At 59.4% G+C, this 15,393-nt stretch overlaps 1 protein-coding gene across 2 annotated transcripts in view; it reads left to right on the top strand.

Moving 5' to 3' along the window:
* Nucleotides 1-7,856, top strand: part of RBM19 (RNA binding motif protein 19) — a 142,335-nt gene extending 134,479 nt beyond the window's left edge. For both annotated transcript variants that reach the window (XM_047827917.1, XM_047827916.1), the window contains exon 25: nt 7,163-7,856. In XM_047827917.1, coding sequence (XP_047683873.1) covers nt 7,163-7,174 — 12 coding nt within the window. In that variant the 3' untranslated portion in view covers nt 7,175-7,856. The remainder of the gene's footprint in view (nt 1-7,162) is intronic.
* Nucleotides 7,857-15,393: the final 7,537 nt, after the last annotated feature.

Raw genomic sequence — 15,393 nt, 5'->3', positions numbered from 1 at the left:
TGAGGCTTGGGGAAGCGAAGTGGCGAGTATTCCCGGAAGGTGCCAGATGGAGGCAGGCCGCTTGCCAGGCGCGTGCCGTGGCGGCCGTGGCACCGTCTGGGCCGTCGTCTCGTCGTCCCCTTGGCTTTGCGGAAGAAGGGCGGAAGCTGGATACGCCGGGAGCCACGTGCACGGCAGCCAACATCACTGCTTCTGTTCACGGTTCTCAGGGCTAGGACGTGGCGCTGAACGGGTTGGGGCCAGAGCCCTTAACCCCCTCCGGCTTCCGGCATGTCACTTCCCACTATGGCAGGACCAGGCTGCAGGACCGAGAGACAGGGAGAGGCCAGCCCAGACAGCATCCACAGCCCGGGCGGTCTCTCGGCGCTTCTGGCCGGAGCAGGGCCACGTGGGAGCCGGATGCTCCACGAAGGCGCGGCGTCCTCGTGTTCCAGGAGCAGGGGAGCGAGTGCAGGAAGCCCCTGCGATCTCAGACCCAAGCACCAGTTGTCAGCGCAGATCCCCAGAGAGACCCATGGGTGTCGCTTCCGCGTGAAGACGTGTTTGCAGCTGCCCCACTGGCCACAGCAAGTCACGTGACAGAGTCCTCAAGGGAGGGGACTCCCAAGAGGCATGGACGTGGGGTAGGGCGGCAGGTGGTGGAAAGTCGGGGCTTGGATGCAGTCCCTCCCCCCCACACCCTTCCTTGGGCACCGTCTACCACCTAGATGAGTGGGGCGGCCTCCCTCCTTTTCACCCCCATCCCGGCTCCGGGGCTCTCCCGGGGGGCCTCCGTGGGTTTGTCACTGCTAGTCTGTCACCACCCAGACGCCCTTTCAGGGCAGGGACCTGGCCTTGTACCCAGTAGTGGCCAGCAGGAGAGGCACCTGCTGAGGATTCCCAGGGATCCAAGCCGGCCCTGGTCTGGCCTCTTGAACAGGCCGTTCAGAGTCTCTGTGGCCAAAACCAGGGAAATCCCGGTTGTGCAGGAGCCTGTCTTCTCACGTCGCCGGGGGACCCAGATGGCACTCACCAAACCCCCGGGTGAGTGGACCATCGAGTTCCTCCGCTCCTGCTGGAAGGTTCTGTGTTCTTACCTTCCCTGCACGCTCTGGTCTAGCCTGCTTCGTCGTCACAGCCAGGCGGGCCACCAGCAGGTGCCCTCCAGCCAGGCAGCCTCAACCCTGATCCTCCTCAAAGCCCACCAGCCCCCTCCCCTCCGTGCAGGGCGCCCTCAGCGGGCCCGCGTTCCCCGGTTCCGCCTGCTCAGCTTGGCCCGGAGACAGTCCTCAGCCTCCCTTCAGAAGGTACCCCGGGGTTCTTGGGAGCCTGATCTGGTCCATTCTGGTTCCCAAGACTCCCGTCGTTCCGAACCCCACTTTCTCTGGAAGCGTTAGGATGCAGAAACCGGAGATTGGGAGTTAGCCTCCTTTCTCTGTGTCGCGGCTCCTCTGCCATCCCCAGCCCCCTGCTCTGGCCGCCTGGCCCCAAATCAGGGACATCAGCACCTCCCGCCTCTCCCCCCGGGTGGTGTGGCCCCGGTTCTGGGCGGACCGGAAAGCAGGTCCTCCTGGGTCCTGCTTGGAGCCCGTGCTTGGACTCGTTAGCATCCGAAAAGTCCCAGCCCCATCCGTTCAGCCTCCACTCAGCAAAGCTGTTTCCAGAACGAGGGAGGAGAGGACTGTCGGCATTTTTACCTTCTCTGAGTTGACTGTCAAGTATTTACTTTCAACTGCGTCTTGCCTGGGAGTCTTGGCTTCTGGAGCGAAAGCCACTGGACCCTCCAGAGGAGGGTACTTGCCAGAAACCCAAGCCCTTGGGGGGTGAGAGGTGAAGGGCCCAGAAGCACAGGCTGGAGAATCACCCAGCCCGGATTCTGCTTTCCCGGTCTCGAACCTCTGCGTCTGCTTCCTCTGAAAATAGAAAAGACCGTCCCTCCCCGGGGGTCCCAGGGCCCCGGAGGGTGGGTGCCAAGCCGCAGCCCAAGGCCTGTTCCCTGGGAAACGCACTGCGGCTCTGCCCCCAGCTCCAGAAACGCCAGGTAGTCTGGGGTGCTTTGCAGTGTGTGTGCGGGGACTGTTGGGTGCACCGTGAGGACAGTAACGGGGGTCTCGTGCAGATGTGGGTGCTGGGAAGGGACTTCTGAGAAGTGGGGTCCCACCCGCAGGGGGGGCGGGAGGCAGCCAAGCAAAGGGGAAGAGGGGAGTGGGGCACGGCCTGTGCGAGGCTGCTGTGGTGGGGGCTTGGAGCCTGGCCGCCGGCCCCCTCCCACCCCAGCCCCCAGAACCCGTCCAGACTGGAAAGCCCCGCTGGCACCTTCCGGGCCCCGCCACCACTGTCGGAGGCGGGTGGGGGAGGGGTGGACCTCTGTCAGCCAGGGGCCACTCCCAGGGCACTGTGCTGTCCCCGGCTGGGGGCCGCCACCGCGTGTCAGGGCTGCTCAGGTCCCCGCGGCCCCCAAGGCGGGGAGTCACGTGACAGCCGGCTGAGGTTTCAGATGCATCCACTCATGAATATCAATCAGGCCTGGTAATTCACAGTAAGTGGGATCCAGATTGACTAATAAGGAAGGCTTTCACCCCAAACTGGGTCCGGGAAAGGAGAGTGGCAGCGGCAGGCAGGTGTGGGCGCGATGTGACCGGAATTGGAAAGCCTGACATTGGAGCCGCGGGCGGCAGGGTGGCCTGAGGCCCCTAGCGCTCTCGGGGAGCAGGCGTCCCGCACGGGCAGCAGCCAGCGCCCCCGGGGGTGCGGGGAGCAGGCTCTGGGGAAGCAGGGGGAGGCGAGGCCGCCCTTCAGGGATGCCACAGCCCACCTGTGTGTCGCCGGCATCCGGGGTGTGGGGCCCCCGCAGGTTCCCATCCATCCCGCTGGGTACTGGGCAGCCGTGGGGTCCAGCCGGCACCCCCAGCCGAGACAGGAGGCCAGGGGCAGCACGTCCCAGGGGGACCGCGGCCCTCCTGGTCCTGGAGAGCAGCACCCGGAGTCCCGGGTGGAGCCCAGTCCCCTTCTGAGCACTTGCGTGGGTACCCATCTCCTGCGTGCGCCCCGCAGCCCGAGGTCGGGGAATCGGGGTTAAGGACAGCCACGGGAACAGGCCGCACTCCGGCGTGAGATCCAGCCGTACTGTTACAAGCTCTGTGGCCCTGGGACCAAGTCACCTGGCCTTTCTGTGCCTCAGTCTCCTTTAAATGGGATGAGAGCACCCACCTCAGAGGACTCGCTAAGCTGTGGCCCCACTGCAGCGGGGCCTGTGGACCAAAAGGGATGTGTAAAGCCCCTGGCACACCGTGGACGTCGAGTGAGGGTCACCTCCCCCCCTCGGCCTCCCTCGTTCCGGTTTTCTCCACCGTCCTGATAAGAGGCCGTCATCATTGCTGCCCTAAGCACAGATGGCTCAGTTCACCCACCAGCCCGCTAGACGGGCACCGCTTCTGCCGTCCTGATCTGCAGTGAGGAAGCGGAAACTCAGAGAGGTTAGGTGCTTCGCCCGAGACCACACAGCCCCGCGGCCAAGCCGGAGTTGGCGTGTGCTCTTCACCTCTTCACCTCCAGACTGTGCGCCACGCAGCCTGCCTGCCAGGTCTCCGTCTGCCCGTCATCGTCTCCCAAATGCGGACTCACGGCCCTGCGTCGACCGCAAAAGGCTCTGAGCCCGTTCCTGCTGCCCCTCTCCCTCGCGCACCAGGGGGAGCGTTTAGATTCTTAACGGGGCTTGTGGGGGCCTGTACGGTGCACCTGCCCCGCGTCCTTGCCTGGCCTGGTGAGCCGCCGTGGTGCCATGGCCCCCCTTGCTGGGACAGCCGAGTCCGCCCTCCCAGACCATCCTCAGTCGGTGCAGAAGTAACACCAGTCCCCTGAGTCCCGGCAGGAATGGTGTTCTGTCTCCAGAGGGAAAGGCAGTTCTGTCGGGGACTGTGGTCGACCCGGACTCGGGGCTTGAGAAGTTCGGGGCCCACATTAGAAGCTCCTGCAGGCCTCCGGACACACCGTCGACAGATTCTCGGGGCTCCGCTCTGAGCCCTAGTGCCTCGGCCATCTTCCTTTGAGCGCTAAGTCCTCGGCCCCGGGGATTTCACGATAAAAAAGCTGAACGATCGGTTACGGAGTCCTCACCGCAGCCCAGCGACTCCTGCAACCTGCGGTTTCTCCCCATTCTGCAGTTGAGCAAATAGAGGCTCAGGGCTGTGCCCGGGACCCCCCCCCCCCCCCCACCGCCCTCCAAAGTCACTCAGCTCGGAAGAAAGAAGCCGGTCTGGTCTCCCTGCCTTTGAGCCCAGCGCATTTGTTCATTCACAAGACACGAGCACCTTCCCTGGGCCAGGCCCTGGGGTCCACGGGGAGGAGGGCAGACCCAGCCCCTGCCCTGCAGAGCCCACAGGCGAGGCAGGGGGCGGACGGGCCAGCCATGGCAGACAGAACACTGACGTGCCCGTGCGTCCTGGGAGCGAGAGGTTAGGTGCTTTGCCCTGGCGTCTGAGGGGACACAGGTGCGTGTCCCCGTGGTTGTGTGTGTGGACGGACGGGACAGCCGTGGACACGCGGCTCTGTGGTCATCGGGAGCTCAGCCTCAGCCCTGGGAGGGCAGTGTGGCAGTCGCCAGCGCTGCGTCTGTGCACCCGGCAGCGGCCAGGACACCTCCTCTAGGCCGTCCTCCCCAGCACACCGGCTCGTGCCCAGCGCCTCACACGTAGTAAGTGCTCAGTAAACAACAGCCACAGTGATGGTGGGTATGGCTCCTGCTCTCGTTGATCCTCCAGGAGAATCACACGCCCTCGTGGGGAATGGATGAGCCGCCTTGCCACCAACTGATGACCGTCGTTCACGCCTTAAGGGCTCCGCCATGCCTCTGAGATGGAGGGGGTGGGGCGCGGCAGTGAGGGTTGGCCAGCGCGGCCCTCCACCTCCCCCGAAACGCCGCGGAGTTTCTCATTTTCCCCTTGAGCGGTTTCACCTGCAGCGAAGGCTGGCCGGCTGGAGACCCAGGCCCGGGGAGGGAGGCGGCTGAGGGGTCCCAACACCGTGCCCTTCCCCCCCCCCCCTCCACCACCGAATACCCAGAAAGAGCCCGAGGGAGAAAGTGAGTGAGAAATGCGAGCCCCGGACCCGGCGGGAGTCTTTAGCAAATACATAAATAGGCCCAGCATTTAGATCCCGCCCGGTTTGCATCTGGACGTTGGCAAACCGGGCAGCAGACTGCACGGAGACAACCTGTTCTGGCTCCTCGTCTTTGGAAGCAGAGGTTGGCCTTCGGTTCGTCTCCCTAAAGGGGGTCAGCCGCTTTCGCTGTGTAGGATCCTCGGACACGCCCCCCCGGAGTCCGATCATCTTTCACCGATAGGCGCTGTGTGCGTTAGAAATGCTTCTATGGAGAACTTCCCCGGAGCCGGATGCTTCTTACCAAAGGCCCTCCCTGACCGTGTGAGCGAGGGCTCGTGTGCAGAACCTAAGGCTCAGAGAGGTGTGGCGGCTTGTCCACGGTTGTGCGGTCCGGAAACAGCAGAGTGAGGCTTCGAGGCCCGGGGTCTGAATGCAAAGCCAACGCTTTCTGCAGAAGCCACCCCGATGGGCCGAGGCAGCGAGAGAGAAGACCCCGTCGTGCCCATTCTTTCGGAAGCCTATCCGGCCTGGGCTCCAAGCAGCCACTGGCCCGCCTGGCCCCTCGCTCTAATTCAGTGCGGGCAGGTGGAATGAGGCCGTCTGGCGGCTGTAGGCCCAGCCCCGCAGGCCCTCCCATGGCTGTTTCTCCCCCGTTAGGACTCGGGTCAGATCTGAGGCGCGGCCTTCCAGGCCGGGCCGCCCGGAGTCCCGTCTCGTGGGGCCTCAAAGCATCCAAGGCCTCAAGGGCCAAGGCCAAGCCCCACCGGACCCCTGCCCACCGTTGTCCGACCGTCTCCAGCCTCCGTGAGAATCCCCTCCGGCTCAGGGCTCATCCTTACGCGTCCTCTATTGTTATCTCCTGGTTTCTCCTCAGATGTGACCTCATCTAATGTGACCCTCCCCCTGGGTACAAAATACTTTACCCCCCAACTCGGTTTCATTTTCTTCCGCGCATTTGCCCCTCTCTGACATAGTTGCTGTTCCTTTGTTGTCCGTTCCTCCTGCTGCCCCCAGCTAGAAATTTCCACGAGGGCAGGCGTGTTATTGGTCCCTGCTGAGTCCCCCGAGCCCAGAACAGCTCCGGGGGCAAGGGCGCGTCGATCCTGAGCTACTGACTCTGTCAGGTCGGCAGAGAGCTTCCTGGTTCAGTCAGAATGCCCCTGCGAGGTGACTCTTCTTTCCCCTTTGACAGAGGAGAAAACTGAGGCCCCGGGGCTGGGTGTCCCCCCGCCCCCCCCCCCCCAATGCCCCAGTGCAGAGCTCTCAACTTCCAGAGGCTCTGGCCACAGGACATTTTCTCCGCCTTAAAGGAGGGACGTCCGAGGAGGATAAAGGGGAATAAAATCAAACGAGAACTTGGAGAGTTGGGTTGGCCGGTGTGGCTCTGGGGCCCCAGGCGGGTGGCGGCCGCGGGGTCTGGGGGTTTGCTGGCGGACGGCCGGCTGAAGGCTCGTCTCGCCTTAGTTAGAATGCAGCCGTTAGATCCTGCCTGCTCTCTGATGGCTGGGAGTGATTGACACTTACAAATTACCCAGCCGAAAGTGTCGAGTCTTTGACCCCTGAGTAACATCTTTGGCAAGCCTGAGATTTGCCAGCATTTTGTCATCTAATTACTACAAATCCCTTGAAAATTCACTGGCTGGTGAATTTTTAATGCGGGGCAATTTCAATGTGATGCATTGCCCAGATGGGTTCTTGCATTTCTCACCCCTCTCTCCCCCTCGCTTCCCTCTTCTCTCCTCTCCCTGTCTCCATCCGTCTCCGCGTTAACTTTGCTGACCTCACAAACTTTCGGGTGAGCTGCGGCCAGAGGGTGTGCCGTCCACGTTCTCTTCCTCGGAGAGGCGCGCACGGGCCGGTCTCTGGACAACATGGGGGTCTTCCTTCTCCCCACCCCCCTGCCCAGACCTCCCCGCCTGGCGCGACAGAGCATCCTTCACCATACCTTGCGGGCGGGCGCTTTCCCCGGGCAAGAGGGCCGGTGGGTGTTGGCGAGGTTGGTCGCTTTCACGCCCGGTCCTGGGCAAAGCAGGTGTCTCGCCCCACGATTATTATTATTATTATTTTTAACCTCATTCTTTAGATCCTCGGATGATGGAGCTCACCAGGGCAGAGAAGAGACGGCTGCCTTTTTCGGAGCAGAGGACAGACCGCGCCTTCCACTCGGCATACCTGGATAGACCGGAGGGGGAAGCCGGACTCTCTCTGTCCCAGCACCACACGGACACAGCCTCCCCCCACCCCCCGCCACCCCGGCCCCATGCTGCAGGCTGATCCCGGAAATGCAATGCACGGGAAGCCGGGACTTAGGACCCGTTGCCCACAGAAGCAAAACTGTCTTCGAACCACGACTGGAAGGTGGCCCATGAGCGAGAAATCTGGCTCGTTCCTGCACGGTTCTCAAATACTTCTTACTCCTTTTCTCCCTTCACCTTTTATATGTATATTGGATTCCTATTTCTAAATGCGAAAACAAGATGCCTTTTGAACTTCGTCCCCAGAACAGCCCTCCGCGTGGACATTTTGCTCGTTGACAACTCGGAGGGCGAGAACCATGGTCACAGTCGTGTTCTCGCCGTTGACCTCGTAGAGATAAGTCCCTTCCAGCCACCTCCGCCAGCCCCTCTCCACCCCTCCTCCCTTCCCCCTATTCAGGGAAACGAGGTTTTGCTTTTCAGCCCCATTTCTGGTTACATATGTACATGGCTGATAAAATATTCCGCCTCACCCCTTCTCCCCGTGGGACCCGCCGTCTTCCGGGGAAAGGGTTTGTATGACAACAGCCACGACAGCCTGTGTGTCGCCTGGAAACCGCGGTGGGGGCCGGATCGCTCTCTCTCTGGCTCGTCTTTATTCAGATTCCCTCTCCGGGTTCTGATAACGGCATCGCTGGAGAGGAGAGGCCTGGACCTCCTCTGCGGGTTCCGCCCGAGGCCCAGACGGCGGCCCTCCCTCCCCTGACAGAGGAGAGGCTACTGAGGTCCCTGGTGTTTGTTGCCTGGTATCTCCCCTCCCGCCCCCTGCCCCCACATCCTCCACCTGGGGCCACCCACGCACGCAGAGTGGGCTTTGCCCCTCCCGAGATGTCCCGGCTGTGGATGCCCAGTGCGTGAGCTCACCCTCCCCGGACGCCTTCGAAAGTTGGGGCCAGAGCCGAACTTGGGTGGGGGGAGGTCTCGAAGAAGCAACCTCGGCTGGCTGGATAGACCCCAGCAGTCGGAGAAAGGACTGGGCCCCTTGCAGGGGGAGGGGATGTCATGGCTGCTCGAGATTGTCCAAGAGGGAAGAGGGTGAAGAATGGTCTGAGGCTCCACCCAGAGGGTCCTGGAAGCATTTGGACACCGATTCCCATTGCTCTGTCCGTCCACCCACTTGGTTGTCTTAACGTCTCCTCGCACGAGTCACCGATGTTCTGAGGTCCAGAGTGTTCCGGAGGCAGAAGGCAAGGGAAGAGGGAGGTGTCCTCCGACGTCTTCCCGACCTCCTCTTACAAAACACAGCAGCTCACTTTGCTCTGAGTTCCCAGTGGCAGGGCCATCACACGAGCGTTGGGAAAGCCGCGCCCGCGGGGGCCCCCCTCTTCCAGAGGCTTCCAGAGGGCCTCGCCTCGGGGGAGCAGGTGTTTGCAGAGCTCCGTGATGGGCCGGGCCCGGGGCTGCGCCCTGAGAGGCGAGGCCACCCCCCTTGTGCTGAAAAGAGCTTCCAGTCGGGTGTGGGGTTAATAAGACCAGAATGAATTGAATAAACTTCACACGGGAGGTCAGCGTCTTCTGGAAGATGGGAGGAAAGCGTGGTTCGGACATGAGAGCAACAAGCATTTAATAAGCGCCCACTGGGTGCTCGGCACTGGGGTGGTAAAGGCGAGGGACCGGGCCCTGCCCTGGGAGGGTCAGCGTTCAACAAAAACGACCTTTGCGCAGGGATGACGCTTAGGAGGGGGCAGCAAGGTGGGAGGCGGCCGGGGCGTTGAACAGGCAACCGCGGCGGCCTCCGTGCCAAGTACCCACGCGCCCCCTGCGACCCCCGGGCCGGGGCTGGGTGCTCCCCCAAGAGAGGTGTGCAGGTGCCCTGCGTGTGAAATGCAGCCCAGTCCCCCCGTGCCGTGGCCCCATCATCATGAGCCTGCGACACTGGGCCCACGTGGAAAGAAATGCATCTGGGCCTATAAATGAGTCACTGCGAATGACTCGTTCCGTCCTCCGACCCCTGGTGCTGCCCGTCCAGCCTCATGGTCCGGGAAGGAAGCCCAAAGGCGGGTGAGAAGCCATGAAAGCGCCCTTATCATGCCTCAGAATTCCTCTGCTCGTCTCTCCTTGTCCCGTTTCACTGTGCAGCGTGTGGATGTGTGAGCGCCCACACACGCACATTCTGTTCCTAACGACGGTGCCGTTCGGGCCATTTCAGGTCCCGTATTTGAGCCGTAGCCCCCGCCTGCCGATTGGTACCTGCCGGCAGACTTCCAGCGTTCCTTTCCTGCCACTTATGCATTCAGCAAATACTTGCTGAGACCCTGGCACCGTGCTTCGCACGGGGACGTTACCTGCTGAAGCCTCGTGGGAGCACAGACGCTAAACCCGGAACGAAGGGATAATACAATTTCAAGCAGCGGTGAGAGCTAGTGGGCAAAGGGCCGGCTCGGCTGGCGGTGGTGGCCTGGGAGGCCTTGCCCCGGGGAAGTGACTTTTAAGCCAAGAGTCGAGGCCAGAAAGGAAGGCGACATCGGAGGCGGACTGCAGCATCTTGGGCAGAGACCAGCAAGTTCAAAGGTCCGGAGGCAGACGGACCATGTGGCTAAGGACTGAAAGCTGGATGACGGAGGGACAGAGTGGACAGGTGCCCGGCCACGCAGAGGCCACTGTAGAGGGCTTGCTGTTCATTTAGACAAGAAAGGTAAAGGGTGCAACGGTGAAGTGTGGGAGACGGGGTGAAAACAGGATGTGGCAGACGCCGCGGGAAAACCGGTGGTTCCCAGCCCCTCCGTCCGTGTTGCCTACCCGGCACCGTGGCAGCCAGAGGCGTGGGAGACACAGTTCTAGCCAATCAGACCCAAGCAGAAATCTGGTAGCTTTCCAGCAAAAGGTTTTGTTCTCCTGATAAAAGGGGTAGGGAAACCGCAGGCCCTCCCTCGCTCCTCCCCACTTCTTACTGCCTTTGATTTAGACGTGATGCCCGGAGCTGCCGCGGCTATTTTGCCCCCTTGAGGGAAAGGCCGTGAGAATTGCAGAGACAGGCAGGCCGTTGAAAATCTGCACCAGCAACCTCCAGATTCTTCGGTACATTGGAAGAATAGTCCCCGTTCGTCTTTAAGATACAATTAGTTGGTTGTTGTGTTATTTGCCAAAAGAATGCCCAGGCTGGTACACAGGGTGAGGACCCGGGGCCGGAGAGAAGTGAGTGGGTGTGTCTGGTTTCGAAAGCCACAGCCTTGAGATTCTGAAATGGAGCGCCCCGTGTGGAAGAACCATCTTTGACGACACGATGAACCTGCTGTTTACTTGAGTGCGGAATGTTCACTGTACGAAACCGAGAACTCCTGCTTCACGTCCCCTCCTTACTGGGGGACTTCAAGTCCCCCTTCCTTACTGGGAAGGGCTAAGGGGAAGCGAGTCTGGCTAGACACGGATCCTTGTTCTCCGTGCAACCCTCAGTTCACCCAAGAGCAAGTTGGGTGGGCAGACGTCGCCATGTGGAAAAGACTGCTTTCTGGGGTTCAATTCACGGGATCGTTGAATGGAGGTGGGGAAGGAGCCAGGGGTGGTGAAAAACAAACAGGAAGGAGGGAGAGGCGAGAATGTTCCGGCACAAGCCCTGACAGGGCCCACGTGCTATCCCCCTGGGTCTCCAGAGTTGGGAGGCACGTCGTGACAAACGTTCTGTGCAATAGGAGAGAAAAATGACGAGAATGTGCAAATTCTTGATGCAGAAGAAGACAAAAAAAAAAAAGGACATGTATTCCGTGGGTTTTTTTTGTTCTCTCAAGAGGCCCATTCTTAAGCAGAGAGGTGCATTGAAATGGAAATCGTACAACGACCCAGATACCCTGGCATCGAGGGAGGCCTCAGTGGCGTTGCACGAGAGGCGATGAGTGTGTGAGCCCTGGTTCCCAGTACCCAGCAGCAGGCCAGTCCCAGTCCCGACCCCTTAATCCACTCCCTGACCTGAGGTCGAGGGCCAGCGGGGCCAAGAGAAACCGTCACACGGCTCTCTGCCTAAGCTCTGCGGCACAATGGCAGGCAGTTGGCAAACATTTGTCGAAGACCCACGGTGTGCCTGCTGCCCCGCGGGCCGGCCGGTCTACGCCCGGAAAGTTCCAGGTGTGGCGTCCATGGGGACGCCGATGTCTTCTCAGCAGCAGAAACGGGTGACTAGACCGTGGCGTGGACGAATCTCACCGACGGTGCCCAGTGGGTGGAAGACGCCAGGCACAAAATTGCTGCGCGACTCCACTGCCCTTGAGGGGAGCCCGCCGACGGGCTGCAGACGTCCCCGCGCCTTGATCTGGGTGGCGGTCACGCAGGGGTTTACACGGGTAGAAATGCAGTGAGATGTGCCTTTTGTCTAAGCTGTAGCTCCAAAAACAAATAAAAAGGCCACAGATACCCACGTGCGTATGTAATCCAATAGTCAAGTCTGTTATGTGATTTATCCTGTTTTACCTGGATGCGCATTAGAGTCCCCTGGGGAGTTTTTGAAAGACATACACCTTGACCCCACCCCAAGAGATTCTGTAATGGCTCATCCGGGACAGTGGGGGCGTCTCAGAACTCCCAGCTAAGTTTCTGGTTGTTAGGTTTTTTGTGTGTGGTTTTTTTTGGTGTTGGGGTTTTTTTGCTTTTTATGGTGTCCGTTTTGGTTTTGGGGTGTGTGTGTGTGTGTGTGTTTAACAGGCATTGCAGGTGCCCCCCGGTCATTTTGATGGGTAGCAACCCTGGGCTCTGGGACTTCTGTCTCAAGGGTGACCCTAGCCCCCCCCCCTCCAGGTGTTCACTGTCTATTAGAGGAGACAAGATCCCAGAAATAATCAAAAGTTGGGATTGTCTCTGTTCCAAGACATCTCAGGAAAGAAGTTGGCATAGACCTTGTGTCAGAGGAGATAAGGCTTTGTGGATAAGACGGACGTCCAGTTGGACAGGTCACACGAGAGGGCACGGACAAGCATTCCAGGGTGGAACGGCACAAACGGGGGCACAGAGGCAGACCAGCCTCGGGAGCATGAAGAGCTCTACCTGTCTCTTCGGGGTCCCGTCCAACTGGAATCTTCTTCTGGATTCTTCACCTCCCATGACCTTTGTACATCTCTGCAGAGGAACTGCCCTGTCTGCAAGTCTAACTCCCTATTAAACCGTAAGCGCCCCCCCCCCCCCAGGTACCATGATGGCCATACTTTTGAACCACCCAGCTTCTGACCCAATTTCTTGCCTGGAGAGGGAGAGAGAGCGATATCGTTTCCAACAGAGAGCTGGGAAGCCAGGCCGAAACTGGTGTCAGATAGACCTTCCCCCAAAGCCGCGCCGCTCGTAAGGGCTACTCAGGATCAGGTGCCGGACATCATCCGTTTGCATCTGGCCCCGGATCTGGTCTCCGCCGTTCACCCCGCTCCGTGCCCAGGAGGCTGGCCCAGGTGGAAGGCGTCAAGGGACTCCCTTTCAAGGATCAAGTTGTGTTTGGCCCCGGGGGAGGCCCTGACAGAAGATGAGAGGCCAGAGGGGAAAGAGGTTGGGCCATTCATTTGCCAGACCCCCGGCTGGCGGGTCACCCGGGGTTGACTGGTCCCCCCGCCCCCCCATCAGAGGCCCCAGTGTCTGACTGGCAGTGGGCGCCATCAGTGACCGCAATGCTTCTTTGTTCTCTATTCATTACCATCCCCCTACGGAGACCCCTTCGACTCCTTCCTAATGACTCCCCCACCGCTAAAATCGCAACACCGCAGACCTACTGGGTGTCTGTTTAGGTACGCATGTTTATGCTTCAGACATCAAAAGGTAAGTTCGTTTCATCTCCCAGGCACCCATTTTTTGCCCCTTTGGAGGTGATGTGGACCCCACTGAGAAGGCACGAGCTCTCTGGGCGCCCTATCTCCGGCAGCTGACTTGTAATGGCTCCCCACTGTCGCCAGTCCCGAGGCACTTCACCCCTCTTCGTGGTGCCTCTTCGCCTCGCCCACACCTCTGTTCCTTTGTTAAGCCCTCCTTAATTACCATTTCCTGCCTGCCCCCCACCCCCGCTGGAGGGAGATTCGGTGACTGAGCCCACAGCCCACCCCATGTTCCAGAATGTTCTAGAACATTCTGGAAGCAGGGTGTGAGAGTAGACAGTCCCCACCCCCACCCCACACACACACCCAGATCCTATTCATCCCCAGACCACCACCCCTCCCGCCTGGAGGCTGGCATGGCTTGTCCCTCTCACAGCTCACCACCCCCCCGGCCCCGAGACCCTGGGACTTGCAGGTGGAGGGAACACCCCAGCCGCACAGCACAGCCGTGCTTCAGCACCTCATTTCAGGGTTTCCTCCGCATTCAGCATTCAGCGTTTCCTCAGGTACACAGAAAGCACGCCCCTTTCTCAGGAAGTGTCGGGAACATAGGGGAACAGAGCTGTTTAGCCTCTTTCCAAGGCCAATGGACCCCCTCGCTATCAGCCTCCAGCCCGCAAACACAGTGGAGTCTCACGTGTCGACCCGCAGCCCTCCGAACGTGTTCTGTTAAGAAAAAGGTTTCCTATATCACACAATCCATGCTGGTTGGCCAAGGAACTTTCCTTCCTATCCCCAGCTGCCTTCGAGGTCCTGCTTGGGGTTCACACCTAACCTGTCGCCCCTGAGGATGCTTCTTGGCAAGCGTCTCTTCCTGATGGGAGAGCCAGTGTCTGCACTTTGGACCCTGAGTCTTGTAATGTCGTAAGCCCACCCTGAGAGGCACGGGAGCCCTTTCCTCCCCCGGAATCCTCAACTGCCTCTTTCCTGGATCCACCTGTTTCTCCATTTCTGCCCTCCTTGTAATCAACCCAAATGTTCTTTCTGCCCAGCAGAGCTAATGATTTGGTGCCCCTTCAGGCTGAGAGCCACTAAAGATATTTGCTCAGCATTGTTTTAAGGAGCAGCAGAGAGCTTCCTGGGGAGACGGTAAGAATAAGTGCCCCCTGGTGGAAGAAAGAGCTCGGCCTCTCCTACAGGAACCACTGCAATTCCGCTCCGGCTCTGAACTTGCATATCGTCCTCAGCAAAGCAGTGGCTTCGCCATTAGTTCCTAGACACATGGTCGTACGAAGGCAGTTTAGCAAACATCTTTGTTATGTGAAAAAACTCCTTGGGGATCACCCTCCCTACTCCAAGAGCCTTACAGTGTTACAGAGCTGTTTGAGTCTCCCCCAACAAGAGTTCTAGAAAACACTGTTTTCTCCTTATTATTACATGTCTATCGCTGATTGTATGTCCTCTAAGGATGGCTGTCCTGGCTGTCCCTGGCTAGGGTCCAGTTGGCCTGATCCTTTTTTTTTTTTTTTTTTTTTAGAGACAGAAATAGAAAATCCCATGAGGGACAGAGAGAGAGAGGGAGGGAGGGAGAGAGAGAAGCAGGGCTCACCTGAAGCGGGGTTCAAGCTCACCCGATGCAGGATTTGAACTCTTGAATTGTGAGATAATGACCTGAGCTGAAGTCAGATTAATGACTGAGCCCCCAGGCACCCTGGCCTGATCCTTGATCTGCCCCTTTTGCCTGACCCTGGCCTGCTTTGCCCGCCACACGCCCCAGGATGCTCCTCTGACAAAACCGCCACCATTCCCTGGGTTAGAGTCAGAATCTTCTTGGCCCCTTCTCTCTCAACCAGTTAAGTTGGTAGAGCAGCAGTTCTCAAATTTTTGAGTCTCAAGACCCCTTTCCACTCTTTTTTTAAAAAATTTTTTTAATGTTTTTTATTTATTTTTGAGAGAGAGAGTGAGAGAGAACGCCAGCAGGGGAGGGGCAGAGAGAGAGGGAGACACAGAGTCCGAAGCGGGCTCCAGGCTCTGAGCTGTGAGCACAGAGCCCAACGCGGGGCTGGGACCCACGAACCGCGAGATCATGACCTGAGCCGAAGTCGGATGCTCAACTGACTGAGCCACCCGGGCGCCCCAATTCCTTTGCACTCTTAAAACAGTAAGGACCTCAAAGAGATGTCATTTATGTGGGTGCCATCCATTAATAGGTACTGTTCAGCAGTTAAAACTGAGACATGTAAAGATACTTAATTCATTTAGCAATACTACCAATAAACTCAATTACATATTAACGTAACGTATTTCGTGGAAAGCTCATAATATTTTCCAAGCACTAC

Source organism: Prionailurus viverrinus, chromosome D3 (assembly GCF_022837055.1).
Source record: "Prionailurus viverrinus isolate Anna chromosome D3, UM_Priviv_1.0, whole genome shotgun sequence".
NCBI classification, from domain to species: domain Eukaryota; kingdom Metazoa; phylum Chordata; class Mammalia; order Carnivora; family Felidae; genus Prionailurus; species Prionailurus viverrinus.
This window is presented reverse-complemented; position numbering and strand designations above follow the sequence as displayed.